Here is a 21399-nt window from a genome sequence, read left to right as displayed (position 1 = left end):
GTTCATACTGACGCATTTACTCTTTTCTTATCGGGATAACGACCAAAGTATCGCAATCTCTTTTCAGGTTAGCTGCGCTGACCTTGTCGAGGCTGGCTGTGACACTGCCCGTTTGCGGCAAGGTGCCTGCTCTGCGACCGACATTAGAAACGCCGTGATCCCCCAATGCCGGCCCGCTGCACCGCGGGCTGCCCGGGCCCTGCGCGAGCGCAGGCACCGCCCGGCGAGCGGGAGGCGGGGTCGGGCTGCCGGAAGAGCCGCGCGGACGGCGGCGTAAAGGGACCGGCAGCGCTTCCGCCGCGGCGTAATGGCGGGGAGGCGGTAGGGGACGGAGCGTCGGCGGCCGGTGAGTGCCCTTCTCTCGGCGAGTGGCGGCCAGGAGAGGCCTCCCGCCGGATCCCCAGGCGCCCTGTCGCTGTGTGTGTCCTCCCGACCGAGTTCCTGCGCTTCCGGGGGCCCGGGCCGTGGCTCTTACTCCTTCCTTCCCTTCCTCCCTCCCTCCTCTCAGCGCCGGAGTGGTTGCTGTGGGGGCCGAGCGGGGAGGGAGGAGGCGGGCCGGAGCCGTGCGTGTGCCGCGAGGAGGGCTGGAGGAGGGGGCTGCGGGGTTAAGCAGGGTCCCGAGCCTCGCAGCGTGTCGCCTGTGTGGCGGTGACGGCGTCCTGCCCGGCAGCACCCGGCCGGTGGCTTGGCGGCGGTGCCCGCTCCTCCCGAGCCCGCGGGGGGTGCCTCCCGCCCCGCTGGCGTTGCTGCCGACCCCTGGCCGCCCGAGCGCCGCGCCCTGCATGGTGTCAGCGGCGGGGTGAGGCCGGGGCACGGCTCCCTCCCGGCGAGCGTCCCGCCCGACCTGTGCCTGGGCGTTGGCTGGGCGCTCGAGATGACTGCGGAGTGACCTGTCTGTGGGCCGTTCCGAGATACAGACTTGAAGGCGGCTTCTTTCCTAACATAAGAAGCAAGTCCACTTTGTACTTGTTAAACTTTATTGTTATTGGCTCCTAGCTAGAATAGTTGCACCTCTGCAGTAATGTGCAACTGACTGAGTTCAGGTCTTCGGACAGTGACCCTAGAGTTGTCACTTGTGAAAGAGCCAAACTCTGCTTATGTGGGGGTTAAACTCTGAAAGCTTCAGGCTGGTAGAAAGCAAGCACCAAGGTGTATAACAGTGCCTTTGAGGCCTGCAGAACTTTTTTTATATGTATGTCTATGCACACATGTATGTGTATGTACATACACATGTGAGTGTGTATATATATATATAGGTATCTATAAAAGCAAGTGTCCTGCTCCCATACTGAAGACTGCAGAAGTGAATTATCTACAGCTTAAGTAGTTCTGTAGCTTTCTCTGCAGCCTTAAGCACGTACATCTTTTTTGAAAGAGAAAAAAATTCCGGTTTGGTTGCATGTGGCTGTATTTCAATCATGCAGTATACAGTGTAGTTGCAGGGACTGCTGTTTGTTTATTTGGGTTTAACATCTCTTCCAGATAACACTCCTTTCACAGTCTCCCAGGTTTAAGTTAGCACCTGAATTACAGTTCTCTGAAAGCCTTTTACAATAAGAACACAAATGTGGCCAAGTCTGGGGGGCAAATTGGCAACCCAAATTTTTTACACAATACTGAAGTAGTATGAAATATGCACGTTTACTACCCAGTAATATGAAACCTCTTGAGTGTTGGAAGAGGTAAAAAGTGCAAAGTGCATTGGGCAGCACAGGCTTTTTTCTTAACCACTGGATGATGTTTGCCTCACAGACCGATTGTTGCTCAATGCCTGTACCTCTGATCACAATTTTAATTCTTAACAAGGTGAACAGTGTCTGCAGTGGTGGTGGGGGGGAGGATATTTGGATTATGATTTTAAATGGCTTTTCATTGAATCATAGAATGGCTTGGGTTGGAAGAAACTCCAAGGGTCAAGTTCCAGCCCTCTGCCACAGGGCGGGCCACCAGCCTCCAGATCTGGTACTAGACCATGTTGTCCAAGGCCCCATCCAACCTGGTCTGGAGCACCTCCAGGGATGGAGCATCCACAGCCTCTCTGGGCAGCCCATTCCAGCACCTCACCACTCAGTAAAGAATCTCTCCCTGTCATCTAATCTAAACCTTCCCTCCTTGAGTTTAAAACCATTCCCCCTTGTCCTATTACTGTCTACCCTTGTAAAAAGTTGATTTCCCCCCCATTTATAATCCCCTTTTGGAGCATTCACTTTATTGCCTCTTAAGTATTCCACATGTAGCAGAGTTTCTTTCGTGACTCTTCAAAAGGTTTTCTGTACTGAGCTGAGACTGATGAGGATTCTTAAAGACTTCATCTTTTCCAAAGGCACCTAGAGTTTCATATTAAAAAAAAAAAAAACAACCATGGACTATCAGTTCATCTTGTACACCACCCCTAGGCTTTAGACATTTCAAGAGGAGAAGATTATATTAATTTTGAAGTGCATTTTATTTGATTGGTGGAAAATGAAATTTTATTCCAAGATGTTCTTGCCTTTACAGTATTACAGAGCCAGGGCTTTTATTGTTGAGATTTTCATAACAAATAATAACCAGTACATCTGTATTTATTGGTTGATTATTTTTAAAATACTGCTTTTAACTTTTTATTTTCTAGGTGTGAACCACAAAATTGAACAGCAATAACCATGGGAGATACTGCAAAGCCTTCCATTACGAAACAAAGTAAGGAAGCAGAAATGTTATTTGAAGAAGAATTCAAAGGAGGTCTCTTACGGAAAGACTACCAAGTGATGGATGAATATGGAAATGGCCATAGCAATAAAATAGATATCAGCCTGCAGAAGAAGAAGGGAACACCAGGTCATTATGGAGGTAGTCCCAGACTAGGACCACGTAATGTTTTCAGTAGCCCAAATTCTCTTAAAAATACAACTCACAGTCAAGGGTCAAAGTTGAGTGATACCCAAAAAGACCAAATAAAGAAGTGGATATCTGATGACCACCGTGGTACTTCTGACAGCTGGAGAGACTACAGATGTGGAGCGTGGATTCCCACACATAACAGGACAAGAAAGGACTCTTTTCACGATGTTGAAGGTGCAGGAAACAGAAATGTAAGACGACAACTTCAGAAAGACTTAGCAGATGAAGACATGCCAGACATGCAGAGAGGAAGCTCTGGTAATCAAGATGTTTGTTATTTTACATAGCTATCTGGTAGCTTTCTGTACGTTACTGAAAAGTAAAATTTCTACAATCGCTGTTAAATCAAAAAAATGTTTTTGTTCTGTCATACAATGCAAATTTACTGTACTACATTGTAGCACTTTAAACAAGTTGTTACAGTGTGTGGTGTAGAACTTGTTTTATAAATTGTGTTGGCTTGGTAAATTAGCTTTTAAGTGGTAGTACAAAAATTACAACAACTGTGTGTTGTCCCTGTTTGCAATTTTCCAGGTATGGTTTGATTTAATCTGTTAAGGCTGATGGAGATGTTTCAGTTAGGTTGGTACAGGATAAGCTTTTAGAGCTGCCAATGAAGTCCATAAAAATATGTCTTAATGAAGACTGAAAACTGTGTGCCAGAGATGTTGTGAGAACTTAATGCTAGCAAGTAGTACAATAAGAACAAATAACTTATTTCCCATGTGCATTAAACTTTTCTGGGGCTAGTTGATAATAATATTGAAATGCAGGGGATGAAGACATCAGTATAATCAGATCTTCAGTGAGTGTGAGTATGAAAAGGAAGTGTAAGTGGACCAAAGCAGTGAGAAGCATCATAGAGTCATTAAGGTTGGAAAAGACCACTAAGACCATCTGTTCCAACCATCAACCCATCCGCACCATGCCCACCAAGCATGTCTCTCAGTGCCACATCCACACAGTTCTTGAACACCACCAGGGACCGTGACTCAACCACTTCCCTGGGCATCCTGTTCCAATGCCTCACCACTCTTTTGGAGAAGAAATTTTTCCTAATATCCAACCTGAATGTCCACTGGTGCAACCTAAGGCCAATACCTCTCATCCTATCCTTAAAAAACAGGTTATAGTTAGGTAAAATGAGAGAGGTTATGGCCCAGCTGAGGTGCTGCTAGCAGGGATCAGCTGCCCAGTAACTAGACGTATTTTATTTTAGCTGAGACTATGTATTGGTCTGCCCCTTTCCTAAGGAGGACAGGCATTGCTAGTTGATATATAGAAGTCCAATCATTTACTGTCCTTTCCCATGACATCAGTTGCAAGAGGGTGAACTGTGAGCAGGTGCCCAGTGTCTCTCACTGTTAGAAGTCAGTTGCAAAGTTAAGCTCAGTCACACAAGGAAAGAGCAGAGCATAATTTACTCAGGTAAATTGAGTTAGTGGCATGTATGAAAGGGCAAGCATCTCTTTGCATATCATTTTAATTTCAGTTTTAACTTTAATTTTGGGAATCCATTGTGGAACAAATAAGGTAACCTATTGTTGTTATCTGCAAGATAGCAAAGAGACGAGTAGCAGTAAATGTGGATGTGCTGAGAAGAAAGTATGAAGTCTTTGTAATTTATTTCTTAAAAATGACAACAGGGAGAAGGATAAATACTGTTAGTAGTATTCTCAACACTTGCGTGATAGTCCCAGAATAAGTAAACTATAGGAAAATTCTCTGGATGAAATTAGTACAATAAAGTTGCAGAGCTACAGAAAGTACCAGTGATCATGTTAAAACAATAGGAAGCACTCACCAAACTTCTGCAAGAGCTCTGCTTTTTTGAATGTTTATTACGCTGTTCTGATGGTGAGTGAAGACAGTGTTCTTATTAATATATATGTGCTACAGAGCTGGTAGGAACTAAATGCAGGAATGCAGGAAGAAGAATTAAAGTTATTTTGCAAAATTGAAGAATTGACCTACATACAGGATGAAATTGTAGAATCATAGAATAGCCTGGGTCGAAAAGGACCATAATGATCATCTGGTTTCAACCCCCCAAATACCAAATGAATACATGCAAACACTGTTATTTAAGTTTGAATGCACAAATGAAGAAGAAAGAGCTATTAAGTAGCATTTCTTCAGAGAAGTATCTGGGATCATAGTGAATAGGAAGATGAAATGAGTAGTCAGCATCAAGGTGTTGTGAAGTGTATGAATTCAAAATTGTACCTTGAAGTACTCTTTTTCTTGTATGTCTTCGGCAAACTTAGTTGCAGTGTTGTTTCTAGTTTCAACAGCCTTCTTGAATAAATAAAGCAGGAACAGTCCAAAACAATGAGATTGCCAGGACACCTAGGAAACATCAACTAGCACAGGGTAAACCTTTCTTCTATACGCTGGTGGGGAACAGGCATGATAATAATTTTGAGCTATCTAGAAAGTTATTAAAAATATGGTAATCTTGTTTGAATCTTTTCCGTAGATGAAACAAAAAGTAGTGGGCCTAAAATTCAACAGGAAAGATTCAGATGAAGAGTACAGGGAAAGTTTCTCTATGCGAAGCTGGTGAAGTACTTGGAATGTTGTCTTGGCAACTCATGCAGTCTTTGTGAAGGCCTTTGAGAATAGGTTGCATGAGCATCACTTAGCACTGACAAAGTTCATCCTGCTATGAAGCACAGGCATGGCGTAGCTCACCTCTTGAGGTTCCTGCATAAACTAATTGTATGTCAGATAGCAAACAGTTATTAATAATGGGTTTTTTTGATATTTCCTTTTATTTGACATCTGTGCAGTTGTCTCTTCCCTTTAGCTTCATGCCTTTTTACTGTTGCTCACACAGAGGGAGTTTACCAAATCTGAGGCACTGATTTTTCTGCATAATCTTTAACTTGAACACACCTTTAGTAATTTATTTACTTGCTAGCCTACAGTTGGATTGTCACTACTGCAACTTATAAATAATACTAGAAGTATTAACTTACTTCTATTCAGAAGTTACTTAGTACTTACGAAGGTAAATGATAAGTAGGTGCTTGTCACACGCCTTCCTTCAAAGACATTTATTTAAAACATAGTTTCTCCAAGTTCCACCTGCATTCATCAGAAAAAAAGTGGTCAAACAACTGTTGCAGGTCTTAGGATTCTTAGCAGGAGAGGCAGTATGGAAAATGGAAAGGATATGTAAAGATGAGGCTAAGACTTCTGTCTCTGTTCTTTGGAACTTCCTCTGGAGTACTATCCGTATTAAAACAGTTCTCTTTATTCCAGCATACGCTTGTGCTGCTGCTGCTGAGAGGAGTTACATTACCATTCTTGTCCTGTTCCTGTTTACAACACCAGCACAAACATGCTATTCAGTGAATGCAATCAGACAACTGGTTGAAAATTCACAACCAGCTTGTTTTGCTTTGCCAATTATTGGAGATAAAAAATGCGATTGCTGGGACAAAACCTTACAAATGTATTTGGTAGAGCAGGTGTCTTTTTTTTTTCTGACTATTACAAATAAACTTCATGGTATGACAAGAGTTTTGGAGTCTAAGGAAGTTACAATAAATTTGTCAGGAGCAGGCAGATGTTGAAACTCCATGCATCTGGACATCCTGTGTAACTGTTCAAGTAAAAATTAATCTAAAGTCCTACATGAAAATCCAGCCTATGTGTTTTCATTCTTGAGGTAAGCTTTATACATCTTCTTTGGACTAGTAGTAATTCCTCCTTCAAAATGACACCAGGCCTTGCTTAAAAGAAGTGGTATTTGGAGTCCTTGCTGTAAGAACTTGCTGTAAAAAGCCTTCTAAGCATGTTTATTTTGCAAGTTATATAGATTTATTAAGCAGTGTGTACGAATAGTTAGCCAGCTCTTTATTTATTGTTGTGGAGCCAAAAGGTGGTGGTACTTTTTTTTCACTTGTTTTTTTAATAATGCGAAAGCAGTAATGATCCATGTGTTCATTTAATTTAAAGGCAAGTACATACTAACAGGCAGTTACTACTGATGATTTTTATTTGTTTTGTGTCAGCTAACCCATAACTGCTCAGTCATAGTGCTGTTAGCTCTTATGAATGATTCAGATTAGCCTACAGTCCATTATTCAGTATAGTCTTTAGTGACCTGTGTGTTGCTTTGCTTTATTATTTGTTCATGTACCTAAGCTTCATTAAACATCATCAATCTTAATCAAGCATCATAATCACCAAGTATCACCAATCCTTGGGCATGTTCTATCTTTTCTTCGTAGTGTTATACTGGTATGTCTCAAGTAGTCACTGTAATCTTTTGCATTTAATTTTTTTCTTCCTACTTCAGCAAAACTAAATAAGGATCCCAGTTGTTTTCAGTGAGACAGCAAGTATTTCATAGTCATTTGTAACTAAAGATAGTCTAGGTTCTTCATAGATACACACTCTTGCTATTATCAGACTTGCACGAAACAGGTTATGATACCATGCCAAGTAGATGATTCTTTGACTTGCACGTAAGTAGAATGGAAATTAAAGAAGAAACAAAATCCAGAATTTTGTGTGGTACTTGGAATTTATTTGATGTGTTTGCTCTCATAATTCTTTCTAAGAAATGAAGAAGCTCAGGAAAACAAGGAGATCAAGAAGAAGTAGAAAAGATGAGTATGATCAAGATGATGAAGTGGATGGCCCAGTCATAGATGAATCTGTGCTTTCAGCAAAAGAGCTTCTAGGGTTACAGCAAGCTGAAGAACGATTGAAGCGAGACTTCATTTATAGACTGAAGAAGGTGCCACTGTTTTTAATTATGTAGTCCTCCCCTGTATTTTTAATCTTTGATTAAGATGTAGGGGGTGCATATTGAGCAATTTCTCTGACTATAGCTAGAAAGTCGTTATTGATGTAACTGACAGAGTGGATGAATTGTCAAGAGAAGGCAAGATATCCTTTGGTTTTTGTTATATTAAGTCTTTATGTGGCAGCAAGATAATTACAAAAAAGACTTCCGTTAGCTCTTCAATTAACATCAGTTCACTAGAGGTTGGGGCAGGAAATCAGAAAAATTTAATTGTACCTTCAGTTAATATATTCTACAATGGTTTGGGGGTACTGGACAACAAGGTACTGGACTTAATTGCCCAGCAACACTCTTCTTCTGGCATTATATTTGAAGTTTGAACTTTTTGATTGTAAATATAGAGTTTGGAAAGCTGGAGTGAGCATTTCTAGATTTCAGAGTTAGAGTCTTCATATTAGCAAGGGTACTGAACGAAATTAAGTTAGTAATATTCTTTATTTTATGGTGGTTTTTTTCTCTGTCTTTGTTTTAGCAACCTCGAAGCTACCCATCAGCAAAATATGCCTGCAAATTATGTGATGTTTTGATTGAATCTGTGACTTTTGCTCACAAGCATATTAAGGAGAAAAGGCACAAAAAAAGCATAAAGGTGAGTTAAGAACAGTAGAGGAAGTATAAAAGGCAGGCTTATGAAACTGTCCTCCCTTGCCAGTAACTATGAAACTGTGCTGTATCAAAAATCATTCTTCATGTATTTTTTGCTGTATTTAAAGCTCCTTGAAAATGATTACATATTGAGGCTCTTAAAAAGAGTAAACTTAATACCTGGACTTTATTTCCACCCTCAGCTTTGGAATTTAATTTATACTTTTTAATTAAGTCCTCATTTAATTTGTCACTCAGTAGTATTTGGTACTGGTGGTTCAAGTATAACAAAAAAAAAAATGTTTCAACTGACTTCTACTGTTCTATAACTATTCTAATAGAGTAGTTATGTGTATTCCTCTTGGTGTATATTTGATGTATCTCATCAGTTAAGTTTTCTGATAAAGTTCAGAGCAGTGAGGTGTAATAATAAGCAAAGATAATTGGTATAGCTTAATTGAAAATCATTAGCTATATATCTGGATGAAGCTTGCCATTCACAATGCTGTAAATGAAATTAAGTGCCTGTGGAGTATTGCAGGCCTATTTATATGTAAAGGAAATATGTTTGATCATGTTCAGAACAAACTTCAAAGTAACTTCCAGCACAACTTCAGTGTTACTATTCTTAATTTTTTTTCCTGTTCATTCTGCTTTCTCAGCTTGAAGTAGACAATAATTGTCTTGATTGTGTTTTCTGTTTCTTCCTCATTAACTTCTAGCCTTTATTCATAGATTTTTGGAAGAGTTGGTGACTTTGTTTACATTCCAGATGCATACATGTACACCCATACATACCCCTGCACGTTACTGAAGCTTCCTGGAATATGTTAATGTTTTATACCTGTTCAGTTTCTCTCTTGTTGTTCTTTCTTCCAATTATCTTCGCTGTCTTGAAAAGCTGTGGTTACATTAATTGAGATGAGTTGCATGCATTCATTCTAGCACATTAAGCAACAGAGCAGTATCATTAGTCTTCTTATCTTCAAAGGAAAAGCAAGAGGAACAGCTACTGAGTGCCCTGCCTCCTCCAACACCTTCACAGATTAAAGCTATTGGTTTTGCCATTGAAAATGTAGTACAGGAGTTTGGCTTAAGCAATGCTGATTTACAAGAAAGGCTCAAGATTAGAACAATAATGGAAGACTTACTGCATCAAAAATTGCCAGGTATTATTTGCAATTTGTTCTAATTGCTAGATATGTCAATTTTTATAAGTTCACAAAGGTGGAAACTTGTTTAAAAATTTGGCTAGTTGGATACTAAAATACTGTATTTATACTATATTCAGTTACTAGTCTCTTTAAGCAATATGATATGGCAATATCAGAATTAAATTACAATGATGCTCAAGTAAAAAGTAAGGATGAACAGGATGTGGGGAGTATTTTACCTTCATCATAAGCTTTTGCTATCTAAAGAGTGGAAGGTAGGATTTGCTGAATAAGCACTATGCTGTTGGAAGATCCTTCTTGAGTTTTTGTGGCCATCAAATCTGGCATTAGGTGTAAGATACATTGCCAGTGTTGTAAAGTAGCTACAGTTATGTATAAAATAAAAGGAACATTCTTTCCATTGCAGAGTGTACCTTAAGGTTGTATGGATCCTCCTTTAGCAGATTTGGTTTCAAAACTTCAGACATAAACATAGACATCCAGTTTCCTGCCAGTGTAAGTAAGACCATTTTATTAAATATGTTACAGTGGTTATTATTTGTCTTCTACTACAGCTGGATCAAATTGCATTTCCATGATCTTGCTTCTGCACTCATCTGTGCTTCAGAGTTTCTGATTGCTATGTCATTTTTGAGCCATTAAACCATCTTATATCATTTGTGTGTGAATTTATTTATTATGCTAGTAGGTGTTTTTATGTTGTTGTGCTTGAGACATTGCAAAAAAAAATGCAGGACTGTGAAAAGCTTCTGTTTCCACGGTTAAAGTTATTCCTGGTTTGACATTCTCATAGCAAAAATCTGACATCTCCTCAGATGAATATTGAAGTGTAATGGGGAGAAGAATGATCTGTATTCATAAAATACTTACAGTAAAAACTGTGATTCCAATCTTTGATGTGCAACAGATCCACTGCTTTCAGGAGGCAATCTGATTAAACAGACTGAAAAAGTGTTTTTCAGTGTTTTTGATAGAGGTAAAAAATATATTAACTTGCAATTGCTCCAGGATGTTTTCCATCCATGTTCCTCCTGATGCAGCCTTGCTCTCTGTTTGCCTCTTGTTGTCTCTGGAAGAAAAACAGAATTGACCTAGAGGCATCGTTTAAAAAAAAAAAAAAAGTGATGTGGGAAATCACCTTTTTCACTGCAGTGAAAACAACTTGATTATTTTTATTTACAGATGAGTCAGCCAGATGTTCTCTTACTTGTTCAAGAAAGTCTACAGAACAGTGGTAAGAAACAATTGCTTCCTATTCAATTCCATTAAACAATTACTGATATTGAATTCCATCTCTGTTGAACATGTAAAACGTATGATTACAAAGGTTTTTTAATTAATTTAAACCTGAAAATTATTTCAGAAAATAATAAACTGGTAAAGGCAGAAATTACTCTTGTTTTTATAGTCAGTTTTACGACTTCTGGAGTTGCTGTTTCAATTGATGTGAGAAATTCCTAATGGGATGTTTTCTTCTATGTCACAAGTGAAGAAGACAGAATGTGGTGCATTTCTTTCCCCATCTGCTATATGAACCATGTATAGTACCTAAAGTAAGCTGAGCATTTCTAACTTGATCAGACTGCTTTGACTGTGGTCTGTTTTCTTGTAACTGTATGCGCTTGTCTGTTAATGCAGTGAGCTCATGTACAATTGGCTGCATACAGACAGGTTTTTTCAGGCAATGAATACAACTGTGTGTACTAATGCATAGTCATACAATATCACTTTCCTAAATGGCATTTCACATCTTAAATGTACTCAAGCCAGCTAGAGCATATCCAGGCTAAATAAATAAATAAATGGGAAAGAAACTCTATTCTTTTAAATGCAAATTTTGAGAAGTAAATTTTTTACGTTTTACCTTGCTTTATGTTCACAGGTGAGAATTCAGACTGTATAGTTCCAGGCAAATACATTAAACTTGCATGTATTTTCTGGTCTAGACTTTCTCATCCCATCCTTCTTCCCTCTATCTCTTCCCTTCCATTGTATGTGTATGGTCTTGTCTGATCAAATGACTGTTACAGTCTTTGAGGATAGTAGTATTTACTACCCAACGAGAGTTGAGAAATGGATGCCCAGATCCCATAAGAACTTGGAATCTGTGTTTTGAAAGCATACAATTTTTTCTTTAACATCTTGTGCAAAGCCTTTTTGGATGAGTCTGGAGATGCAAGGAACAGAGTGTTAGGCATTTGAGGTACCTCAGTGGCAAAGGCAAAGTGGTTGGTTGTCTCAGTGGCTACAGTGTAACAGGAGAACTTCTGTTTCACAGTCTTTGAGTTGGATATCTAACATCATTTCATAGTTTTCTCTGCGCCTAATATAGTGAAACAGTGAGGCATCAAGTTTGGATCAATACACTCCAATTGGAAGAGAGGCTGCAGTAGCGTGTATACTTCTTGGTGCTAATGAAAAAAAAAAAGAGAATCTGAATTAAATGTGGAGAATAAGATGGGGGAAAAATAAAGCCTAGCAGGAAGACATTACCTCTTGTGAGCAAGCCTAATATTTGCATAGAGCATTTCTAGATTACAAGGGAAAATTAAATGAATTACCTTATTTCCACCTATTACAGAGATAAAGTTTCTATGTCTTTAATCTTCCATAGTACCATTGTTTTATGGATGTCATTGGTCTGCCTGTATGCCTGCGGTACTGAAGTTGTTCTAGAGTTTCATCTACCTACATTAAAGTTAGCACAACCAAAATATCCCTACTTAAGTATTTTTACTATGTGTATGAATTTTGTAAAGTTCATATTGTCTTAAGTATTTTCTTTAATAATAACTCTTATCATGCAGTATAGACCACTCTCTTCCTATCACATGTGAAAAACTTGCATTAAAAGACTGATGGCGTTGATTTATCAGATCTAATGTACAGCATCCTTGGCTGAATTAATAAAATAACTAATTTTGAAATAATCAAGAAATTGTGAGAATATAGCTGAACTCCTCTAGTTTCATCCAGTTCAAAATATTTTCTGTCAATACCATACTTAATGTGCCTTTTTCTCTTTTCTCCCCCCTAGAATCTTTTACTGGAGTTGATGCAGATTTCCATACTAGAATTCCAGTGGTGGTATGCAGAGAAAAGCAAAGGTCTCAGTTGTCACTTTGCGTGTTCTAATAGTATATAGCAATGTAAATTATATGTACCAACATCTGAAAAATGATGTTTCTTTACTAAATTGTTACAGTTCCATGGATCTTGAAACACAAACTAACATTCATGGGCAAGTCATTCCTAGCCTAGAATAAGAGGGTAAGGGTTGTTCTGTCCTCAGCTGCATATTCCCCAGTCCTTTCAACCACTGTGGCTTCCAGCATGTGCCTTTACCCTTCCATTTGGGATAAATGCTTAAGAGGAAACTCCCTTTGCTTCCTTATAGATAACATAGATGCCATATTAAATTAAAGATTTCTCTAAGGGCAAGATCAGCTTGCTTAGCCTCACTACTATTTCATGCACAAGTTAAAGACATTTTGTTTTGCCCATTTAATGGATATCACTTAAGATTCATGAAACATTCTATAAATACTTTCTGGTACAGGAATATTACTAGTTGTTTGCTGCTACCTTATTCTTACACTGTTTGAAAATGTTTCTTGTTATGTGGAAACAGCATAGAAACTGTTTTGGGTGTGACATGGGAAAATATTTTTGATACATAAGGGAAATCAGGATTGAGGTTTTACAGTTCAATGATTTAATAGAATTGAACACATTAGAAACAATTCAGAATGTTAGAAAAACTAAAAATTAGAAAAAATTCAGAATGTATTTGAACACACTTCTACAGAAAATTACAAGGCGTGCTCCCAAAAGTAATGTCCCCTATTTATTATGTTGGCCCACAAAGTCAGAGGCATGTATTGGTGATATGGCAGTAGAGGCTGAACTTTCCCAGCAAGACTTTGTTGCATTTTGTTGCCATGCGCCAGATGGCAGCAGTCTGTATGAGGTAAAGATGTGGAATTTAATTCCCTAATGTGGAAAAAATTGCATCCACTGACACTCTTCAATGCTTGCGGAACTTTTATGGAGACCAAGCAATGGACATGAGCACACTGAGGCAATGGGTAGTACCTTTCAGCGGTGGCGACAGCCATGTGCAGGACAAGCCGCATTCTGGACAGCCATGCACATATGTCATCTCTGCTGGTGCAGATTTTTACAAGACCAGTGTGCTGACTCTTACCAATGAAGATGCATAGGTGATGGTGCTGATTCTGTTAAGAAGTAGTATTTTATAGCTGAGAATTTGCTCTATCAAGTAGTGTTATTGTGGTCTTTCTATCTGTTGTAGTTTCCATGGAAATAAATAGAAGACATTACTTTCAGAGCAACCTATGTATAATGCATTCATTTTCAATTTTATCATATATCAAATTGGTTTTCATGCTTCTTTTAATATAGATACGCTGTCTTGGAAAGGCTGTTCAATCTTCCCTTACAGCTGCCTTCTACACTGTTTTGTGAAATGTATTCTGGCCTCTGTCTCTTTTTACAAGGCCTCCGAGATCTTTTACTTTGTTTCTCTTTGGTTTTTAGTGGCCTTATTTGTAAAGTAAGTGCGGGGAATGAGAATGCTTATCTGACAACAAACCATTTGGCTACCATTGGAAAACTAGAGCCTACTGTTGCATCTTTAGTGATTGCCTTCAGGTACTGGGCAAAGGTAAGAGTTATTTTTATTCCCCCATTTGTGAAAATATTTAATGAATATTGGTACTGAATATTGAATACTGATGAGACTGCAGATATGATGTAGAAAACCATTGTGAAACTGTTTTAGAGAGAGTACTGGAAAAATGATATAATTTTTTTTAAGTTATAAACTGTATAAATTATATAACTATCATTCGTTGCCCTATCGCATTCCATTAAATTTTAGAAGTGGAATTTTCAGATTGATTCAGTGGGTAGCATGCAGAGATCTAAATGTTGTGTTCTTTTATATTACCAAACAAATCAGAAAAATGTCTATGAAATGCAGTTAACATAAACTTAATCCAGCATGATAAAGACTGGAAATAAACAGTTTTTCTTTCATATGTAGATACGACTTCTTTTTGAATTAAAAAAAAAAAAAACTTGTTCAAAGACTTTGTGTGCATGCAATTAAAATACATTGTTATGAAGAACATAGAAAAACATTTGAACCTTGGTTACATCTATGTAAAATGAATCATCATTTAGCAAATCTGCAGTATGCTCTCTGTTTCGCCAGTTTGTGTACTCTGACTCTGCAGTATATTTGCAGCAGGACTCTTAACAGACCTTGATAACAAAATCAGTCTCACAAGAGGGGCTCAAAGATACCTGAATTTCTCTCACTATATACAGTGGCAGATTTTTTTAACAGGAAGTAAAAGAATATTTTGTACTGTATCTCTTGAAACTGCAATTTCTGCTCAATTTATTTTACAGCTGTGCTGTGTTGATCGTCCTGAAGAAGGAGGTTTGTCACCTTATGTGTTTGCATTAATGGTTATCTTCTTTCTGCAACAGAGGAAAGAGCCTTTTCTACCTGTCTATTTGGGATCATGGGTACGTATATTAGTAAACAGAGTACTGTGAGTGAGTGAGTGAGTTAGTGAGTGAGTGGAGGATCCATCTTTTCACTTGTGGTGTAATCTGACAGCTTCTTGCTATGCTGCTAAAGCTGTAAGCTGCTCACTTCTGCAGGAATTCAGAGAGAAAATGAATTCAGCCAAGGTATGCTTAACCTTTATATAAGTATTTGCCTGTAAGAATGAAATTTGCGATCATAGTCACAGAATTAAGAGCTGCTGCTGGCCCTTTAATGAGTAAGGTAATTGAATAATGCAGTGCATAACAGTCTACTTTCTTATTTCTTCAGCTTTTCTTCCATACTCTTGATAACTCTGAATATAGCTATATCACAAAACAGTGTCTTGATATCTGGTTTTCTGGTGATGAAAATGTGGACTACAGCTCAGGAGCACATTTGGGCATTGGGATCAGACTATCGTGGATAGAATCTAGTTCTCTAGGACGCTATTCAGGTTTTATACCCATGGCATGTATTTGTGTTCATACAGTCACTTGTTTACATTTAATGAAGATGTTTCAGTTTCCATAACTAATTACAAAGGCCTTGCAGTTAACGATTTCCTTTGCTACTTGACTGACTCTTTCCCAGAGTCTCTTCACTCTCTGCACTGAATGTGAGAAAAAGTTCTATACAGTATGACTGTATAATTAAAACACGTATACTTATGCTTGCGCAGTATGCTAAGCAAGGTTCAGTGAAATGTGGACACCCTTTCAAACACACTGCTCCTCAAGAGCTTTTTGTAGAGGAATTTAGGGAGAAGAGAGAAGGAGGTTGTGATATCTTCTAGGGCCTGAAAAAGCCGATTTTAAACTTTGTTCTAGTTTGGCTTACTATCCTGGGAAGAATGCTTTAAACTTCGCGTAATGTTAATTTTTGTTTCTTTTCCTATCTCCTTTAGATTGAAGGCTTCTCATTAAACAAATTAACTAATTTTCATCTTAAAGAAGTTGAGAGTGATGTTGTGGTTTGGGAACATAACCCTGTTGATGATGCTGATTTGCCACAAGAAACTTCTCCTAAAAGAGACAAGGTGTGAAACATCTAACATTCCTTCTGTAGTAGTGTAGTAGTTTTTACCGTTCTTGGGGAAAAAAAAATTCTTCTATTTTTGCTTTGGTTTTGATGTTGCAAAACCATAAGAGGAAATGGAATATTACATAACTGCTTCATACAAAGCTTGCTGTGCTTATCTCTTGGTACTCAGAAGCTGACAGGTATTACTTCGAGTCTCTTTGATAAGGCCTTGGGTTTTAATCTGTTAAGGGAGAAAATAGAGTTTATAGACTTAAAGCAACTTCATTTCAGAATTAAGTCAAGCATATGGATAATATTTCTTCTTAGTTTTAAACTATTCTTACACATCATTTATTTTATAACCGCTGTGCAACCCATAGTGTTACTGTATAATTACATGTGCAGCAGTTAACAATAAAATTTAGAATCTGTAATCTATTTTTGTCTTGTAAGATTTTGTGGTGTTTTCTTGGTAATTTGTAAATTATAACAAAGATACTTATATAATCAGTTGCTGTTAATCATTGACACTATTCTTCAACTACTGCTGCAGCCTTTTATTTTGAAGACTTATAATAAGAGCTTATGATATCTCATCCTTTTTTTTGCAGCTATTGTTGCAATTGCTGTTTCGTATATAATTATAAATTTCATAGCATTACTTTACAAATGGAATACAAAGAAATCAAACTATATGGCATTGTTTGCAAATGCATGTTCTAGATCAGCAGATGTTTTTTAACTAGCTGAATATCTACATATGCATTAAATATTAAGGTTTTTTTTCTGTAATTGACAGGTTCCCTTAGTATTTGATTCAGTACAGCAATGTTCAGCACCTGTAGGGCAGCTCTGGGTAGAACTGCTTCGTTTCTATGCCTTGGAGTTCAATATGGCTGATTTGGTTATTAGCATACGACTAAAAGAAATAGTGTCGCGTGAATTGAAGGACTGGCCTAAGAAGCGCATAGCTGTGGAAGGTAGGTTGTATCAACAGACTTTAAAGAACTGTTACCATTAACTTTCTAGGCTATTTTCTTTGCTGTTGAGATAACATGCAATACCTTTGAATTTTTTAGCTTTGGACTGTTATTCCCAGCAGTGTTACAGAATGTTTTAAAAAAATCAGCATGGGGCATTTTTTCAGTGCTATCAGAAGTAATGTAGATGATGTAGATGGTCTTTAAAAAAAAATAAATTGTCTTCAGTACGATTCATACATCTATATTCCTAGACATTTTAGTGTAATTAACAATAGTATATTTGAATTTTTTAAGTATGTAAGTATATTATTTTTAAAAAAGTTAATTCCTGCACTGCTGGCTCACTTTTTCTTTCTACTAGACCCATATTCAGTCAAAAGGAATGTTGCAAGAACTCTGAACAGCCAGCTAATGTATGAATATATTCTTCACTGCCTGAGAGCAACTTACAAGTATTTTGCTTTACCTCACAAAAAAACTGTGAGATTGAGAAAAAAGTCCCATCCAAATGCCAGCGAGGAGAAATCCCAAAAGCTGGACAGTGGAAATGATACTGTAAAGCATGAGAATTCTGAGTTGCAAAACGTCAGTGGTAGAATTAACACAGCAGTAGTGGAAGATCATGTATTTGAAACTACAGATATTCCTGAGGTACATGGAACTTTTCATTCTAAGGTGTGTGATGGCTCAGAGAGCGTGACAGAAGAAGAACTGGCTGATGATACAAGTCATTTGGGAATTGCTCATGAAGATTCAGACTGCATAGTTGAAGAGGTTATTTCTGGAGATAATGAGGGCTTTAAACCAAGTTGTGAAGAGATGGAGAGCGGAAATGAAGAGGAGGAAGAAGAGGAAGAACAAGAGCAAGAAACAAGATGGAATAATATCTTGTCTACTGAGCAGGGAATAGATGAAGACAGTGATGGTGGAGATGTCCCTGTAGCAATGACTGATCATGATATAGAGACATGCAGTACTTCTGACCTGGAAGGTTTTCAAAACACAGCACTTACAGAGAGTGATGAGTTTGGCTTAGAGTGCACTGGTATAATGGATAACAAGATTGATGTTGATGAGGAGAGTACTGAAGGTACTGATGAACTGGATGAATCCCCCCAAAAATTCATACATTCAGCACAGAATCAACTACCTGAAGTGATTAACTCGGAGGAGGAAGAGGAGGAAGAATTGAGTCTTCCAAACCAGACAGCATGTGGTGGTATCATAAGAGCCAAAGGTAAACTAGACAATACGTACCCTGGATCTGGAGATGAGAATGCTCTGTCTGAGGAAGATGATGATTTGTCCACCAATAAATATGAAGAGAAGTGTTTCAAAGACAATGTGCATGGTTCTCTGAGGATCAGTTTCAGTCAAGAGGATCTCACTGAGAAGGGAGGTCTTTTTGAAGAGGACACAGCATTAGGAAAGTGTTTAGAATCTGAACTCTTTTATGAATTTAGTAAACAAGCTTTTACAAAAGGCAAGGTAAGCAAGCTTTAACAGAACATAAACATGTTGTTTATGTTCTCTGATCAGTTATTTGAAAGTACTGCGCAAATTCGTTAAGGGGTTACGCTTTTTAAAACCAGTTTTGCCTTCTGTTCATGCAGTCTCCTACAGTGGTGTGTAGCTTGTGCAAACGGGAAGGTCACTTAAAGCGCGATTGTCCAGAAGACTTCAAGAAAATTGAGCTAGATCCACTGCCACCACTGACACCCAAATTTTCAGTTATTCTAGATCAAGTTTGTGTCCAGTGTTACCGTAAGTTTTTCTCCTTTTTGTTTTATTGTGGGGAAGAAAACAACTGCAAAAAACAATGAAATAACCAAAAGCTATTGTTATATAGGTGGCTAGTTTATTTGCCACACTAGCTACAGTATGGCTACACTTTATAAGATATATAAGACTACAGTAGGACTGTGTCTAGAGTTAATATCTTGAGAAATAAAAAGTAGTTAGGTTTGCCTATGTGGCAATGACTGCCTGACTACTAGTTTAGGTATCTTAATATAAATCTAAGAGTTTGTGTTGGGGTGGTCTTTTGAGTGATGCTTTTACATGAAACATTCAAGTAATGATTCTCAGCAAGACTTCAATGTTCTAGAAAAACTAGAATCAGAATACTGTTTTATAATACTTTTCCACTTTTGTTCTTTTCAGAGTGACCCAACTTTCCTCCTTTCTCTCTCGCCATTTCTGACCAGACAAAATGCATTATTTGTCTAATTAATGTTTTTCTTTGAACAGGTATTTCCCTTCTACTTCATCCTTGTTATCTTTCCTTCACATTTGAATCTTCTCTTGCTTTTCTCTCCCCCTTGCTGTGCACCCCTCCCTTTTTCATTTGAATCTTTGTTGTTGACTCTTTTCTACAGATCAGTTTACCTTAACTGTTTGTTTGTTCATTTTTTAAGAGGATTTTGCTCCAAATGTTGTAGAGGATCAGGCTCGGGAACATATACGACAAAACCTGGAAAACTTCATTAGACTGGAATTCCCAGGTAATGAAGTTCTGGGTTTATATTCATGCTCTGATGTGTTCATACTTGAGTGTTTTCCAAGAAAACAAGTCATGTCAGCATAATAAACATTTTAGTTTTGAGCATTTAATCTATATTGTTGGTTATTGTATGTCTTCTGTTACAATAGACATATTATTAACACATCTAAATGTCTCAATCTTATGTATGATGCTCTGGTCTTCCTTCTTGTTGATGTGAATTTCATTTCTTTTAACAAAGAAGGAAGACTTGAAAACTATGTCGGTTGTGTGGTTTGTTTGCTTAAAGAAAGGAATAAAAGCAACAGCCTCCCCACAGATTTTATTTTAACCCTTCTGTGACTTAATCATGCATAACAATGCATCTATATAAAGGAACAAAGGCACATTGAAGAGAAAATAAAAGCAGTAGTAGGACAGCTTCAAGATAGCTGTTTTACCGTAATTCATTAACCAGGCTTCTTATTATATCTGCTCTTAAAAAAAAAAAAAAAAAAAAAAAAAAGCTTTTTTTTGGTTTTTAAGAACCAAAATAGTAGGGGTCTTGATTCCAAGGTTAAGGAACAATATTTTAGTTTATATGCATGTTTCTGTTTTTTTTCCATCACTCCTCTTTGATTTTATACTTAGTAAGACGTGGAAAAGTTGGTTATGTCTCAAAGTCTGTCTGACTGTCCATATATATGTGCACTTGCATTTGTATACTAGTCTGTGTGTGTGTATATATATATTATTTATTTAAATTTCTTGTAAGAACAAAAGAGTTTGATCCATATTGTTCCTACTACACATTATCAGTTTTGAAATATTTTTAAATTCTGTCTATTTCTCAGATCCTGGCTGTTTGAAACTGTTGTTTTCTTTCTGGATTCTTTGATCAGTAGGACTTGGCCTTCAGTTCACAAAAATTCAGATTTTTTTTTTTTTTTTTGCTAGTGTGTAGTCACATCTCCCTTATCTCGAAGATTTCTTGTAGGAAGCAATCATACCTTAATCAGTTTTCAATCCAGGCCTGCTGATAATTTGACTACGGGAGCACCAAATTTGTTTCTGGATCTGTCAGACTTCTCATTTGAGCCAATAAAACCAGAGATTGTTATGAGTTTGATAGGAACAAAGTTTTGAAGTACCATAAAAACCAATAGTGTTTTCATGCCTGTATTAAAAAGCATGTGGTGGTTTGAAGCTATTGTTTGACTACATGTGATTATAACTCATCACATCTCTTACAGGAACAAAGCTGAATTTGTTTGGCTCCTCAAAAAATGGCTTTGGTTTCAAACAAAGTGACCTAGATATCTGTATGACGATGGATGGGTTGGAAACTGCTGAGGTAGTTTGACAAGACTTTTTTTTCCAGTGAATGCAAACTTTGCACTGTATGTATGTTGTAGTTTTATGAAAGCTGTTCAGATAGAGGAAAACACAAGTAGGTGCCAAAAAAGCAGGTGGTTTTTTTGTTATAGATCTGTGTGTGAATTTAAGAACTTCAAGTCTTGGTAGACAGTTTTCTTCTGAATTAGCGCACTAGCATAATTTCTAGTATTACCCGTACAGATAAATAACATTCTTTGTAGCATGAACAACTATGAGTGGGAAACAGTGGAAATCACAGTATCAAGGAATTGCAGGGGCTAGAAAGGACCTCTAGAGATCATTGAGTCCAACCCCCCTGCCAAAGCAGGCTCTCTAGACCAGGTTGCACAGGTAGGCATCCAGGCAGATCTTGAACATCTCCAGAGAAGGAGACTCCACAGCCCCCCTGGGCAGCCTGTTCCAGTGCTCCGTCACCCTTACTGTGAAGAAGGTCTTACTCACGTTTGTGCAGAACTTTCTATGCTTCA

The 21399-nt window shown here is 37.9% G+C and overlaps 1 protein-coding gene across 6 annotated transcripts in view; it reads left to right on the top strand.

Annotated features, from left to right (window-relative positions):
• The window catches only part of ZCCHC6 (zinc finger CCHC-type containing 6), a 34024-nt gene continuing 12835 nt past the window's right edge, over positions 211 to 21399 (top strand). For 5 of the 6 annotated variants that reach the window (XR_002433326.1, XM_021380450.1, XM_021380451.1 and 2 more), the window contains exons 1-16: positions 211 to 346; positions 2615 to 3141; positions 7458 to 7636; positions 8178 to 8294; positions 9282 to 9459; positions 9872 to 9960; positions 10648 to 10699; positions 12503 to 12572; positions 14026 to 14152; positions 14905 to 15024; positions 15954 to 16085; positions 16869 to 17049; positions 17414 to 18540; positions 18666 to 18816; positions 19470 to 19556; positions 20788 to 20888. Coding sequence is in view for 5 of the 6 variants with exons in the window: in XM_021380450.1 (XP_021236125.1) it covers positions 2646 to 3141; positions 7458 to 7636; positions 8178 to 8294; positions 9282 to 9459; positions 9872 to 9960; positions 10648 to 10699; positions 12503 to 12572; positions 14026 to 14152; positions 14905 to 15024; positions 15954 to 16085; positions 16869 to 17049; positions 17414 to 18540; positions 18666 to 18816; positions 19470 to 19556; positions 20788 to 20888 (3207 nt within the window). In the remaining variant the exon portion in view is untranslated. Of the gene's footprint in view, positions 347 to 2614; positions 3142 to 7457; positions 7637 to 8177; positions 8295 to 9281; positions 9460 to 9871; positions 9961 to 10647; positions 10700 to 12502; positions 12573 to 14025; positions 14153 to 14904; positions 15025 to 15953; positions 16086 to 16868; positions 17050 to 17413; positions 18541 to 18665; positions 18817 to 19469; positions 19557 to 20787; positions 20889 to 21399 lie in introns of those variants that run through there. The other variant, XM_021380453.1, reaches the window with a different exon arrangement.

The sequence above is a fragment of the Numida meleagris genome, chromosome Z (genome assembly GCF_002078875.1).
Source record: "Numida meleagris isolate 19003 breed g44 Domestic line chromosome Z, NumMel1.0, whole genome shotgun sequence".
Classification (NCBI taxonomy): domain Eukaryota; kingdom Metazoa; phylum Chordata; class Aves; order Galliformes; family Numididae; genus Numida; species Numida meleagris.
This window is presented reverse-complemented; position numbering and strand designations above follow the sequence as displayed.